Here is a 13,637-nt window from a genome sequence, read left to right as displayed (position 1 = left end):
GCGCTTCAACATTGTTCTACGATCCTTACAACACGAATTTCTATCTAAACACTGAGTTCGAGTCATGACTATCTTACTGTCAGAAATTATCCTAGTTTCACACATAATTTAACTTTTGCTCTTCGTCCTAATTTTGTGTCCATTTAAATACTGAGAAATGCTATAGACCTGGTAATAATCATGCGAACTTCGGTACATACCATTTAAGTCTATGCCGCATATAAAAAATATTTGTTTAGTCCACTGTTACTAGCAGCGGAATGACTAGCATCAAATCGAAGATCAGATATACTTGTTTCTTCTCATTGCATCCACAAAATTAGAACCTGAATTTCTAATGAAATCAACAAGATCTTTTAATACATTATTCTTCGCTTTTCATCGACCAAAATCATCTGCTTGTAGATAAGATCGTAGTTTATACTACACATATTGAATATTTTATATATATAAATATATTTGCTTATTTTTAGCTTGTACTTTGTAGAAAGCTTTTTAAGATAAAGTAATACTACTCTATATGCTACTTTTGCCATTATTGACACTGTATATGAATAATTCAGTATGTTCAATATAGCACCCATAGATACTTTTTGAGGATTTCAACTATGTTTTGTACACGCATTTTCTATAAGTGTTGCCTTAAATTAAAAGTTAGTTATGCAGTTATGATTGCCCATTGAAAGATGAAAGTAGTTGCGAAATGTGTAACACACTGTAGCCACTGTTTGTGTGATTCTTCACTTCGATGTTGTGAGGAATGTCCATATTGTAGCTTTTTTTAAACTTTAATTTCAGTTTCTGTTCATTTTGAAAATATAATAAATAATAGAAAGTTCGTGCATCTTTATTTATATTTGATAGAGTTTTCATGTTTAATAGGTATTCAATAGAAAATACATTATATAATTGTTCTATTGAAGCTTAAAGTGTAGAAAACGATAATCATGCCTGTTATTCCGTGTGGTTGCGAAACGTGGTCGCTTACTCTGAGGGAAGAACGTAGACTGAAGTATTTGAGAACAAGAATTCGGACGCAAGAGCAACGGGAACTACATAATTCATAATGAGGAACTACATAATTTCTATGTTTTACCAAACGTCAATAGGGTCATCAAATTTAGGAGGCTCAGGTGGGCAGGTCATGTGCCAGAATGGAAGAAACTAAGAACACTTTCAGAGTCTTAACTGGAAGACCAATCAGAAAACGACCATTAGGAAGACCTAGGCGCAGGTGGGAGGACAATATTAAGATGGATCTCGCAGAAATAGAAATACAAAGTAGCAACTGGATCCAGTTGGCTTAGAACAGAAGTTAATGTAGAGCTTTTGTGAACGCATCATTGAACCATAGGCCATAGAGTGAGTTAGTTAGCTAATTGTTCTATAAAATAAAATATAATTAAAATTCATCTTTTTTATGTATTATAGTTATTATGGGAGGTAAAGTTTTTAACTGGAGACTATAAAATATCTGGAGAAACAAGCATTGAACGAAAAAATGTTTAGAATAAAAAGTTAATATTTTGAAAGAGAAACTCGTTTCTCTGGTTCAAACAAATGGTTTTTATTTATGGAATGACAATACGACTCAAATTATAATACGAAATGTAGCAAAACACCTGTGTAAAATACGAAAAATAGGCCAAAGAGTTCAAAACCAACAAATGAGCGCAATTCAGAACAAATGAAATAACTTAACGAATGCAGTTGTTGATAACAGTAGGTCAGGAAACATGCTATCCTACTTTGGCGATTTTCACTGAAACTAGTAATCATCCTCTCTTTGGTTATTTCACAAAGTAAATACTGATTGTTATATTCGAATAGTTTTTAGCTTTTCTATCATATATTGCAGTAAATATTGAGTATAATTTAAATAATATGTTGTGAACAGTTTGGATGGCATGATTGTAGTATTCAAAGTGAGGATGTATATGAGGAATTGTAAAATCTTTAATTTGCATTTCCCACTTTTTAGAGAAGATGCATTAGAAACGGAATTACTAGTTGCCATTCAGCTTCCCTCACGGAAACGGTAACTACCATTTAAAGGTTTTTTTTTTTTACCAACTTCACACGTTTAAAGATTAAGCAATGGTTTCATAGCCCTTATATCGGTATATAGTTAGGATATTAATGTACGTCACGCACTACCAACAAACGTAAAATGTTACATCAAAATAAGAAAAAAAAAATGATCATATGGATCTGTGCTCACGTGAAACAAGTGAACTCGAAACGTGAAGCAAGTTCATAGCTCCATTACTATGGGACCTATCGTAGTCGGGTCAAGACATCACTGAGAAACCAGTATGTGAAGTATCCAAATATCCATGTATGGGCCGCGGTGGCTCAGTGGTAGAGCGTTCACCTCTAGTGCATGGGGTCCCTGGTTCGATCCCAGCTCGCGCCAAGTAAACTTTGTGGTGGACAAAGACCGTGTGCGTGAATTTCATCGGGGTTTTCCCGTTTCCTCCCACTTTCTTCATTCCACCATTTCATTATTTCTCAAAATCACCGTCTCCTTTAACCTAACCGGCATAAACGTGGGACGTAAAACTTAAACATTTTATTTCATTTCCAAATATCCATGTTTAAGAATGCTCCAGTACTCGTACATCAGTTTTTAAAGAGATAGGTGGAGAGTGATTAAGCACTCCCAAACAGCCTCTAAAAATGATTATACAAGTACCGAAGGTTCTAAAAGATGGATATTTGGATACTTCACATAATCGTTCCTCAGTGATATCTTGACTCGACTGCGATAGGTCTCATACTAATGGAGCTATGAACTATTGAATTTCACATTTTCGGCACCCTATAACTCCAAAATTACGCACTTTTGAGAACAGGTCCGTATGAATTTTTTCATGTGAGGAATCTGTTTTCAAAATATTGTAACACATTTATGCAAACCTTGTATATAGCATACTTAACCGTATATCTTCTAATAATTATCGCGAGCCAATAACCTTAATATGAGCTAAATTATTTTCTCTAATGTTTTGCTTACATGTTATCACAAACTCGCTCACTCTTTTTTTTTTTCTTTCTTTCTTTCTTGCTTTGCAAGCGATGTAGTGTTTCTTTCAGTAGTCCATATTGATATAGTGTTGCTATATTGAATGTAGCGCTTGCCTTACACACATATGTGTCGTTCTCAATAAGAAAAATACATCATGGTCATTCCTCATAATCATATGCATATTAGCTTTACTTGCAATATTTTTTTGTGATTCTTTCTTCCAAAATGATGATGAGTCCAAGAATTGCTGCTCTTCTTATTGCCAAGAAGTGTATTTTCTTTTGGTACTGATAAGTATATTTGAAATAATCTTTCATTTTAAGAATTGTATTTTAAATTTTAATTTCATTTGTTGTTAAGAAGAAAGGGAGAAAATATCAAAGCTAGGCTAGTATACATACTGTAATATCGTAAATGGTGCAATTTTAGTGCGATGCCTTACATGAAATATTGCACTTAGGATAGCACAACAATTTCGAAGCCATCTTTGATTTTCAGTTACTTGATTTATGTGGGAAAGCATTTTCCTGTTTTCATTGGAATGAAAGATGATTTTAATGTTCGAATTTCTTCTACATCGTTCCTGCTGTGTACAAGTATTTTTTATTCAAGTTCAGTGTTGTATAAATAATGAAATATATGTTTACTGATATTCAAAATAAACGTAGTTTCGGAAAGGAACAGTAGAATACCTGTTCCTTTTTTTTTAGCCCATTGATTTACATGAGGAATTATTTTTCTATTTTTTCTCACATAAAAAGGAATTGAATCTTAGACCATGTGAGTGTTGGTTTTCTTGAGAGTTCTCTGATTTTCTCGCACATTTTCATTCCACCAATCATTTCATATTCAATCAGTTTCATTAATCATCCGTCTCCTTTAGTTACAGATTGTACACGTGGGATGTAAATCTGAAAATTTTCATTTCTTTTTCTTTTCTTTTTTTTTATAATGGATGATAAAAATATAAATTTAAAAACAAACTTTGTTTAATTGGCTCAGTAATAGAATGCTTCACTATTTGTGCAAGGGATTTCTGGTTTGATTCCAAGTAGTATAGATTTGATTCTACGTCGTATAGGTTTGCGATATACAACACTGTGGTCACACATTTTCTCTGGGTTATCGTGCTTTGTTTTCCATCAGTTCTTCATAATTATTCACCTGCATTTATTACCCATATAATTTTTTTAGCGTACGAAACGTAAGTGTAAGCGTTACACTAAAGTTATTATTTAATTTTAAAAGTAAGAACAAAAAAAAAAAAAAAAAAAAAAAGTTCAATTTCTCATTAAGAAATGTATAAGTCTATTTCACATGTTTGTAAATCTTTAAAATAATGTTAAAACTTATTCCAAAACTAGAGACTGAGCTGTTGATTCTTGACTTGTACTCATCTTGGAACTCACATTCAGTGGTGTGGCGTGATCTGTCAAGTAATTGGTATCTTTTAGTTCATGAACCTCATTTTCATTTCCCTTATATGTTGAAGTGAACAAATTATATTTTCACTCTGTCAGTAATCGTCAACTTATTTTAATTTTTCGCCTTCTGTTATTATTATTATTATTATTATTATTATTATTATTATTATTATTATTATTATTATTATTATTATTTAGTTGAAAAATTATGTAAAGTACTAACTATTGTGTATATATTCTGATATTATGAGTTAATCTATGTTGCTAAAGTGTGTGCTTAAGTCAAATGTGTCCATATGAGTTTTTATAGTATTGCTCTAATCAAGCAATGCAATCCGATATTTGAAGGTAAGAGTTAAGATATTTTCCTTCTATGTGCTTTAAAATATAGGTTTAGTTGTGAATCAGTCAAGTGATGTATATATGATACACACTCTGGCATTATATTCATAATAATGAAAGTAGTGAAAACATAATAACACACACTGAGAAACAAGTACACCTATAAGTATTTTCGTAAATAAAAATACGATCTGAACAAATCAAACAGTTACTGTTTCTAATATGTTCTTAATGTAGTCCTAACCTGATTAATTAGAGATAATATGTCTGGCGAAGGCAATAATATACTGCCGAAACTGTAACAAAATAGTAATATCAGGTATTTCGTCAGATATTATTTTTATTTAAGTTGTAAGTAGTACCAAAGTTAGAATGAGCAATATTCAGAAAACATTTTCACTTCCTGCTTCATCAGACACGTGGCTACAAAGTCCCGTTATCCCTTGATAAATGCTAATGTAAGTTTTCATGTTACCCCTTCATTAATATTAACGTAAGATTTCCCATTGTTCAGATTGTGTAAACGATGGCTGATACTTCAAGTTACAGTATTAAAGAACGTGTTATTACAAGCCACGAAGCCCAGACCTGTGATAATGTGCTATGGGGGTTTATAAAGGGTATCGTTGCACAAAGTCGTTACGATACCACTGCCGAACTGACAGCAGCTGTGAAACAGGCTATCACTCAAGTTACACTTGCAATGCTCCGCAAAATGTCGCACAGAACCCGGCGGCATATTATCCTTTGTCATGAAAATAATGGTCAAGAGACTGATCCTTTGGACACTTGATGTTTCCTATCTCAATAGAACTTGTCGAAAGCATTGTTGTTCATGTCATTCAGTTCTTTCCGTGTAGTTATTTGCGTACGTTTAGTGGTTTATGTTACATATTTTCAGGGGTAACAGGACTTCGTGGCCACCTTGTAGGACCGGAAAGGAAAAAAGGGAAAAGATAGAAATATTAGAGAACTAAAAAACAGAGAAGTAACTGAATCATCCAGATGGGTACCATGTTGCCGAAGAATACTTATAAGTGTGTAAAGAATATTTACTCTCTGTAATTGTATCTAGAAGAATGAACGAACTTTCAGTACCAGTATGTGTAAAGTCTACACACTAGTGTTATTTGTAATATTAAATAACATATCAACATGGGATAAATTTAACTGAATGTGATGTAACTTTAAGGTTTGAAAAGGTTATCTAAAGTCATTACTTTGAACTATCAAGTGAAAATGGAATTTAAACATTACACCTTCTTTTGATATATAATGTATTTACCATCATTTTACTTTGTTTTTCTTCGTTTCTTTTGAGTGTAATGTTCGACGATTATGCTTCGAGGCTAAGGGAGGCTGTGATAATGAGATGCATTATAATGGTGGAAATGAAAATGTATAGAAACAGGAGAACCCTGAGAAAACACATCCATGTGGTGTTTGTTCACAACAAATTCCACTCGGAGGGAGCTGTAATCGAACTAGGGAGCCCTTACTTTACTTTTTCTGTTTAAATATTAAACTTAGTTGTGGTACACGATTGTTCAGTTATAGATCACTCATTTCTGCTGCGAAAGGTTTCTGGTTTTATTCTAGACCGTATGATCTTACTCATGAGTTTTTTCAAAGCTATCTTTCTTTCTTCCATTATCTTTATTACACTTAATCTTTCATTATCATTCACTGGCATCCATTTACATTAAATCTTCCATGATCATTCACTTCCATCCATTATCTTTATTACACTGAATCTTTCTTATTATTCATTGACATCCATTATCTCTATGACATTAATTTTTTTAGTGTTTATTCATTCCATTTATTATCTTTGTTATACTAAATCTTGCATGATTATTCACTTGCATCAATCGTTCATTTTCTTTAGCTTCCATGGTATACTTGTAGGATGTTAAACTAATGATTTTATTATATTACTAGCTGAAATGCCCGTTCTTTGCACGGGGAGAATATGATCATAGGAAATATTTGAATTCCTTTCCTCCTCAGAATACTTATTTCAATGAAAATGTAATGATAAAAATGCAGAAGACACTCCATTTTTGGTGTAAATATTAAAACATTCTACCACTCAGAATACGCCTTTAATCAAATTGACATGATTTTAAAAACCCAGCTTGAAGTAGGTACTAACTATCTTCCAGAAGTAATTTGAAACGTGTCAGACGTTTTCCTGGCCCTAAAAACTATGAGTTCGACAAGTATACAGCAATATTTGACATTTAGTTTATACCTGCAAATTTTATGTTATCAAAACAAACTTTCTCGGGTGAGAACAATTTATGAGCCTCTTAATTTAAATAATAGTAACTATATTAATGCTCTTAAAATTTATTAGCAATAATATTGTGACCTTGCCTGTAATGCTGTTGTAGAAATTTTACTCACATATCTCTCAATTCCATTATAATATAGTATATTCATATATTCTTTCAAAACTGTTAATTTATGCTTTCAAATCTTCCCCAGCAACTAAAATAATATTGTTTTATGTAGAAAAAATCGGTTATTAATCATTATAGTTAGTACAATGGTTAAGAAGTAATTTCTTAATGCTTAAACATACATTCAAAAGTTAACAAAATGTATTTGTATTTTCTTCTTTTTCTTTCTTTTTTCATTGTATTAAATTAAGCAGTTCTATATACTGCTGCTAGTTATCGTGACACTGGAAAAGTATTTTCTTCTAACTAATTTAAATTAAACTTACAGTAACTATAATAAAACGTGCCCATTTATTTTAAGAATACAATTTATCACAGGAATTGTAGTTGTCCCTTACAGTTAAGTTTTACGATAACAAGTTTACGAACAAATCTTGTCAGCTTCGTTTCTCCTATGGTTTATTTTCCTTGTATTTTTCACTGTAGCCTATTTTCCATTGGATATTCAAATCAATGTTAGTCAGTTGAGTAGTAGTATATTTTGTAGTGCGTATATTATGTTGTTAGTGGGCGTACGCTAATACATTTTACTTTTGTAGAACATCGTTGAAAACTTGGCAAGCCAAACGAGTCCAGTGAAGGATCCAGAGAAACTTCTCCAAGATATGGATGTCAACAGATTACGAGCTGTGATTTACAGAGATGTTGTAAGTATAATAGCGTAAACTCATATATATTTTTATATTTATTTATTTATTTCTTCATATTTCAATGATCAATAGCGTCAACTTAAAAATCTGTGGATTTCGAGTCTAATTAAAAATTGTCTAGGGATAATCGATAATTAACATTTATTTTGTATGAGTACAACTTAACATTAATTACTTCCTTTATATTCAGTTTCATATCTGTTTACACAAATTAGTTTTTCAGAAATGAACTAAAATTGTATGTAAGATAAATATATACAAATGGATTTTTTTAAAATTTAAATTGTCTTGTGTCTATATATGTATATGAGCTATATTTCCTAACTAGCTTTTATGTCTACATCATGAACCTTCGGGTTCTTTAATCTATATGACAAAGTTAGGAAATGAAATTAAAATGGGCAGTAAACAGTCGTATGGTAATATTATTATTTTGTTTATGTTATATTGGTTATGAATTTTGTTGCATTCTTAGAAAAAAAAAGTAGCAGAGGAAGTAAAGAGAAAAATTAAACAAAATGTGAAGAAAAGGGATACGCGATAAATGATCAGAAACCGTACTGATAGGAATAAGGCTCGCCTTTTCCGTGGAGGAGGAATAAAAAGCAAAAATCCGATGAATGAAGAAAAAGTATAGGATAGTAGCGTCTGTCAATAAGACACAAGGCAAACTGCAGCGATAGGAGAGTAAAGTTTTGAAGTTTAGCGTCCTTATTAAGGATCGAGGGTATATGAGATGGAATGTGTCCATTCTAATGTGTTCATTGCTCTCCTATCGGGCGTGTGTGTAGTAGTGGCGTGCGCACTATGCACTAGACCAGCGAGGAGGCCAAGGAGAGAGTGGAGGCATTATATGTATGAAAACTAGGAGCTTCTGACTCTTAACAGAATGGATTGTAGCCATGCTACAGATAAAAGAGTGTAATCTTTGTTCATAGTTGGCCTGTTTGACCCAGCAGTGATCTTCCTTTGGAATATCATTAAAAATACGATTTACGCACCATCATTATCCACATCACTCCATAATATTATGGTCAGACACCGCTGCACTGTAGTTCATAACACCGAATATGCCTTGATGAGTGTGGCATGAATTTGATTACCGTAATAAGATGCTCTGCGTGACAAAATGTGAATGCATTGAAGGACTGCAATTGACTCACCTCAAATTTCGGCAGGTTGATGACGCATATTACATCATGTTAGGAATAGACAGCTGTTCTACTCATTCACGAAACTCTACCATGTTCAATAAAATACTGATCTTAAACTCATATAATAACGTTTTAGCTTGTCCGCATACGATTCAGCGACTGCTTGTCACCACATTCAGTATGTATTCATTAAAGAATTTGTAATATATTCAAGTGGGTTCTTTTAAAGTATAATCACTTTTGCGGTTGGTGCTAAGGAAGTATAATAGTTATTTCTACGGTACAGGAATATTTACCAGCAGTGAGAGTCCATAACGTAACTTATAATTCCTTAGTAGATATGTACTAAAGATGATGACAAGCAGTCGTTGAAACGCATACGGACAAGTTAAAAGCACGAGCACCTTAGCGCGTTGAAGATTAATAATTTATTATTCAATATATATCTTATCAGTTAATTAAGTAATTTCACTGTTTTTAATGATTATACTGTATATCATTAGTGCTGTTAAGAAGAGTATTGCATATTTGCTATTACTCATCACAACTTTGTTTTTCTTTCTTTCCAGGAAGAAACCAAACAGGCCCAGTTTTTGTCCTTAGCTATCGTATACTTCATCTCTGTCCTTATGGTTTCCAAGTATCGAGATATCTTGGAACCTCCTCTTACCCCTACTGCACCAAGTCCTGCCCCTCTCCGTAGCAATGGGACTTCTCACCACACTCCGCCAGGTAATCATAATGTTTGTTTCAGCTTGTTTTAAGAACTCATTCTCTCTCAAAACTCTTCAAGTCAGAGTTCTGTCTCCAAGTTAGCTATTGCCTGTGAATAAGCATGGGTGTTGACACTTTGATCATTCAGAGACTTTTTTAACGTGGTTGTTTATTTGGCACACGCATGAGTAATTGTTGTTGAGAAACAGGTATTGATTAGAGTTTTGCTTCTCCTTGTTTTCTCCCAGAAGTTGAGAGTTTTGATGTCAGATTGAGTTGCCTGTCAGTTTCCGGAAAGCAATTTATGCTTTTTTATTTCTTAACTAAATTTTTAAAAGCAGAGATGTTTCGTCTTAAGGTTCCAGAAAAATAACATGTCATCTTGAATTCTGATTCTTTTACGTCATTACGAACGAAATTTAACAATTGGACAATTGTTGAAGATAATGTACAACTTTTTCATTGCTAACAACTATTTACACATATATGTACTATATATAAATACATTATTATTTTAAAAATTAGTCTTTACGATGTCATCGAATTTTTCTTTATTTACATGGTTTGCTCGGAAAGTAGTAGTACTTTTTTTTTCCTTTTTTAATATTCACAATTTTGACACATCGACTTAATAGTTCTCAAAATTTGCCACTTCTGCATCAACACAGCGTTTTAATCGACTCTACCAATCACAGAAGGCTCCTTGGAACGCAGAAACTGGAATACCCTTCATCTCCTTCCTTACGGCCTCTTGAATGACCTGGCCCGAGCCGTGGTGTCGTCCTTTCATGACCCTTTTCAGTCGGGGGAAGAGGAATAAGTCTGCAGGAGCGACATCTGGGCTGTAGGTAGGCTGGGAAAGCTGTGTGATGCCGTGTTTGGTGAGGAAGTCCATGACAGAAAAGGCGGTGTGGCTTGGTACATTGGTGTGGCTTTCTGTGAACCACTCCTTTGCAGTCAAAAAAGATGATCAATTTCATTATCAATTTGCTCATGTGAGCTTTTTTTCGGGCGAGATGAGGCGGGGATGTGCCATTCAGAGCTTTGGCGTTTCGTCATGGGGTCGTCCAGCAATCGCTAGATCATGGAAGGTTCATCACGACAATGCGCCGAGCTACACCGCCTTTGCTGTCATGGACTTCCTGATCAAACATGGCATCACAAAGCTTATCCAGCTAACCTACAGGCCAGACGTCGCTCCTGCAGACTTCTTCCTCTTCCCCCGACTAAAAAGGATCATGAAAGGACGATACCACGGCTCGGTCCAGGCCATTCAAGAGGCCGTAACGAGAGAGCTAAAGAGCATTCTATTTTCAGCGATCCAGGGAACCTTCGGTGATTGACTGAGTCGCTGGAAATTCTGTGTTGATGCAGAAGTGGCATATTTTAAAAACTATTAAGTCAATGTGTCAAACTTGTGAATAATTAAAAAAAAAAGTCGTACTACTTTTCGGACAAACCCTGTATGTGTATGTTGTTTTCTAGTATTTTAGAATGCTTTCTGTTAATTTTCTAATTTTAAGGGTAATTTGTTATTAAAACAAAATTAAATCTGTAGAAAGAAAACACTTACTATTACTAACCTGTCTTGCAGTTTCGGCAATATATCACTGTCTTTTTCAGACACTTTATCTGGTTTGATGAAGGCATTCATATATTATCAGAAGTGTAACTTAAATTAGTAATAGTAAATGTTTGTTTTGGTTAGATTTTATTTTCGTTTAGGTTATATATAATACCAAAGCTAGAAAGACGAGCAATCAGATACGTTTATTACGTGTAACTCTTGTTATATGATCTAATTTTAAGAATACTCTCGTGTTATATACATTTTACGTATGAATCATTGTCATGTTATATTTTCTACTTTGGGAGTAACTCTCGTGTTACGTTATCTAATTCTAAAGTACCTTTCGTTACATTTTCTAATTTAGGAATGACACTTTTGTAATATTTTCGAATTTAAAAATAACTGTAGTATTCTATTTTCTAACTTAAAATAATTTTTTGTTAGACTCTTGATACTTGTACTATTTTTCTGATTCATGAAATATCTTATTATATTTTCTAGATAATAGGAAGGTTATCGTATTATACTAGTTTGAGATTATTATTATTATTATTATTATTATTATTATTATTATTATTATTATTATTATTATTTTAATAAGGGTTTCCGGAAGATCACAAAAGAAATGCATAGAATTGTTTCCGAAACAATCATTATGAATAAAAATAATTCTATTGACAATAAAAGTAGTTCCATGTCGTTGAAAGTTGATATTATCATCAATGAAAATAATTCTTTTGCATTAAAACAATTCTATTTTCTGTTCACATGTGCTATATAGAATTCAATGAGTACTCAATTGTATCAGTGAGAGTAGTTGATAAAGCCAAACGAAATTGTTAGATGTAATATCAAGAAAATAGTTGTTATCAATGAAAATAGTTTTTATTTCACCGAAAGCAGGATGAATAAAAATAATATCTAATAGTAACTTCAAACATATAGACTGCATATACTTTTCGTTTTAAGTAATACCTTTAAAGTAAAATAGAGCATTCAAAAGCATACGAATGAGATTTAATCTGAAGGTATTCCAAATATTACTATAAAACGAAGGTTGTGAAAATATTAAAAATAGCTCAACTAAATCTTAACTTTCTGATGTTAATACGTGTTAATCCAATAGTTTCTTCAATATACGCATTATTTTAGTCATTTTCTAGCAGAATCATGTAGACCATATGTTTCAACGGACATCCTCAATCATCACTGGTGGTAGCATAAAAACTTAGGCTGCAAATCACTTTACATTATGGAATGTTATCGTTAACTCTTCTAGACTAAAAAATCGAATCTCTTCGATTACTTGATGCTGATGAAGAGAAAAACATCTGTTTTAAAACTTGAAAATATGAACAATGTATGCACTTGTTGGCACTCGTTTTCTTTATATTATTATTCGTTATTTCGTTTATTTTTTTTTTATTTTTTTTTTTTTTTTTATCAGTACTAAGTGATTTAAGAGATTCGAGTCTTCATCCATATCAACAATATATTTTTATTATTTGTTTAAAGGAGTTGAAGATAACATTCCATAGTTTGAGGTGTTTCTACATTACTATCGATGATAACGAAGATTGTGCGTTAAAATAGTATGGTCCACACACTATTAATGATGTTTAATCAGCTGTTTTTGATAAGTCAAATATGTTCCATACATTTCCTTAAGCTATTAGTTAGGAAGAAGGTAATTAATGTTCATTAACCTAATGAAATGAAATATCATGTTTTGCATTCTTTCATTTATTTTCTTTTTTTCGTTTGGTGATAATGAGAAATAAAAGTGGAGGTAAATCAAAACTAATATGTGGGTTTGTAACCATTAGGAATTTGTTGCAGTTATTTTATCAGTTGATGGATGGATTTGACCAGAGAAAATTTTAGAGACACAAGAAGAAAACACACATCAATGCCAAACCTGTTCGTTCGCTCACATGGGGTACCACAGTGCGTCTTGTTGCCGTAGTGAGCCCGAACGATCCTTCTATCCAGACAGTCTACGATGCGTCGCGGGGCATTCGAGGAGCATGTCTGCTATGGGAACTTCTGCTTTCTATTGTATACCCCAGGATGGAAAGCAGACTACTAACACATCAGGACGTACGCGGGCGAGAAGTCTGTAGAACAACCACCTTTCTGATCGCAGCTTTCATATCAGCCACTCTCGAAGTCACTTATTTGAGAATCGGTCTGGTATTGCAGACACATATTATAATCCACACATAAGCATATTCGTCATGTTGTCTGACGATCTTCAAACTACTTGCAGCATACATACCCTGTACAGACA

General features: G+C 32.9%; 1 protein-coding gene across 8 annotated transcripts in view; it reads left to right on the top strand.

The window, feature by feature from the left end:
- The window catches only part of rg (A kinase anchor protein rugose), a 1,617,632-nt gene that overhangs the window by 865,274 nt on the left and 738,721 nt on the right, over positions 1–13,637 (top strand). For all 8 annotated transcript variants that reach the window (XM_081738911.1, XM_081738906.1, XM_081738912.1 and 5 more), the window contains exons 26-27: positions 7,799–7,906; positions 9,633–9,795. In XM_081738911.1, the coding sequence (XP_081595037.1) occupies positions 7,799–7,906; positions 9,633–9,795 (271 nt within the window). The remainder of the gene's footprint in view (positions 1–7,798; positions 7,907–9,632; positions 9,796–13,637) is intronic.

Source organism: Thermobia domestica, chromosome 14 (genome assembly GCF_964235325.1).
Source record: "Thermobia domestica chromosome 14, izTheDome1.hap1.1, whole genome shotgun sequence".
NCBI classification, from domain to species: Eukaryota; Metazoa; Arthropoda; class Insecta; order Zygentoma; family Lepismatidae; genus Thermobia; species Thermobia domestica.
The sequence above is the reverse complement of the archived record's forward strand: the minus strand, read 5'-3'. Positions and strand labels throughout refer to the sequence as shown.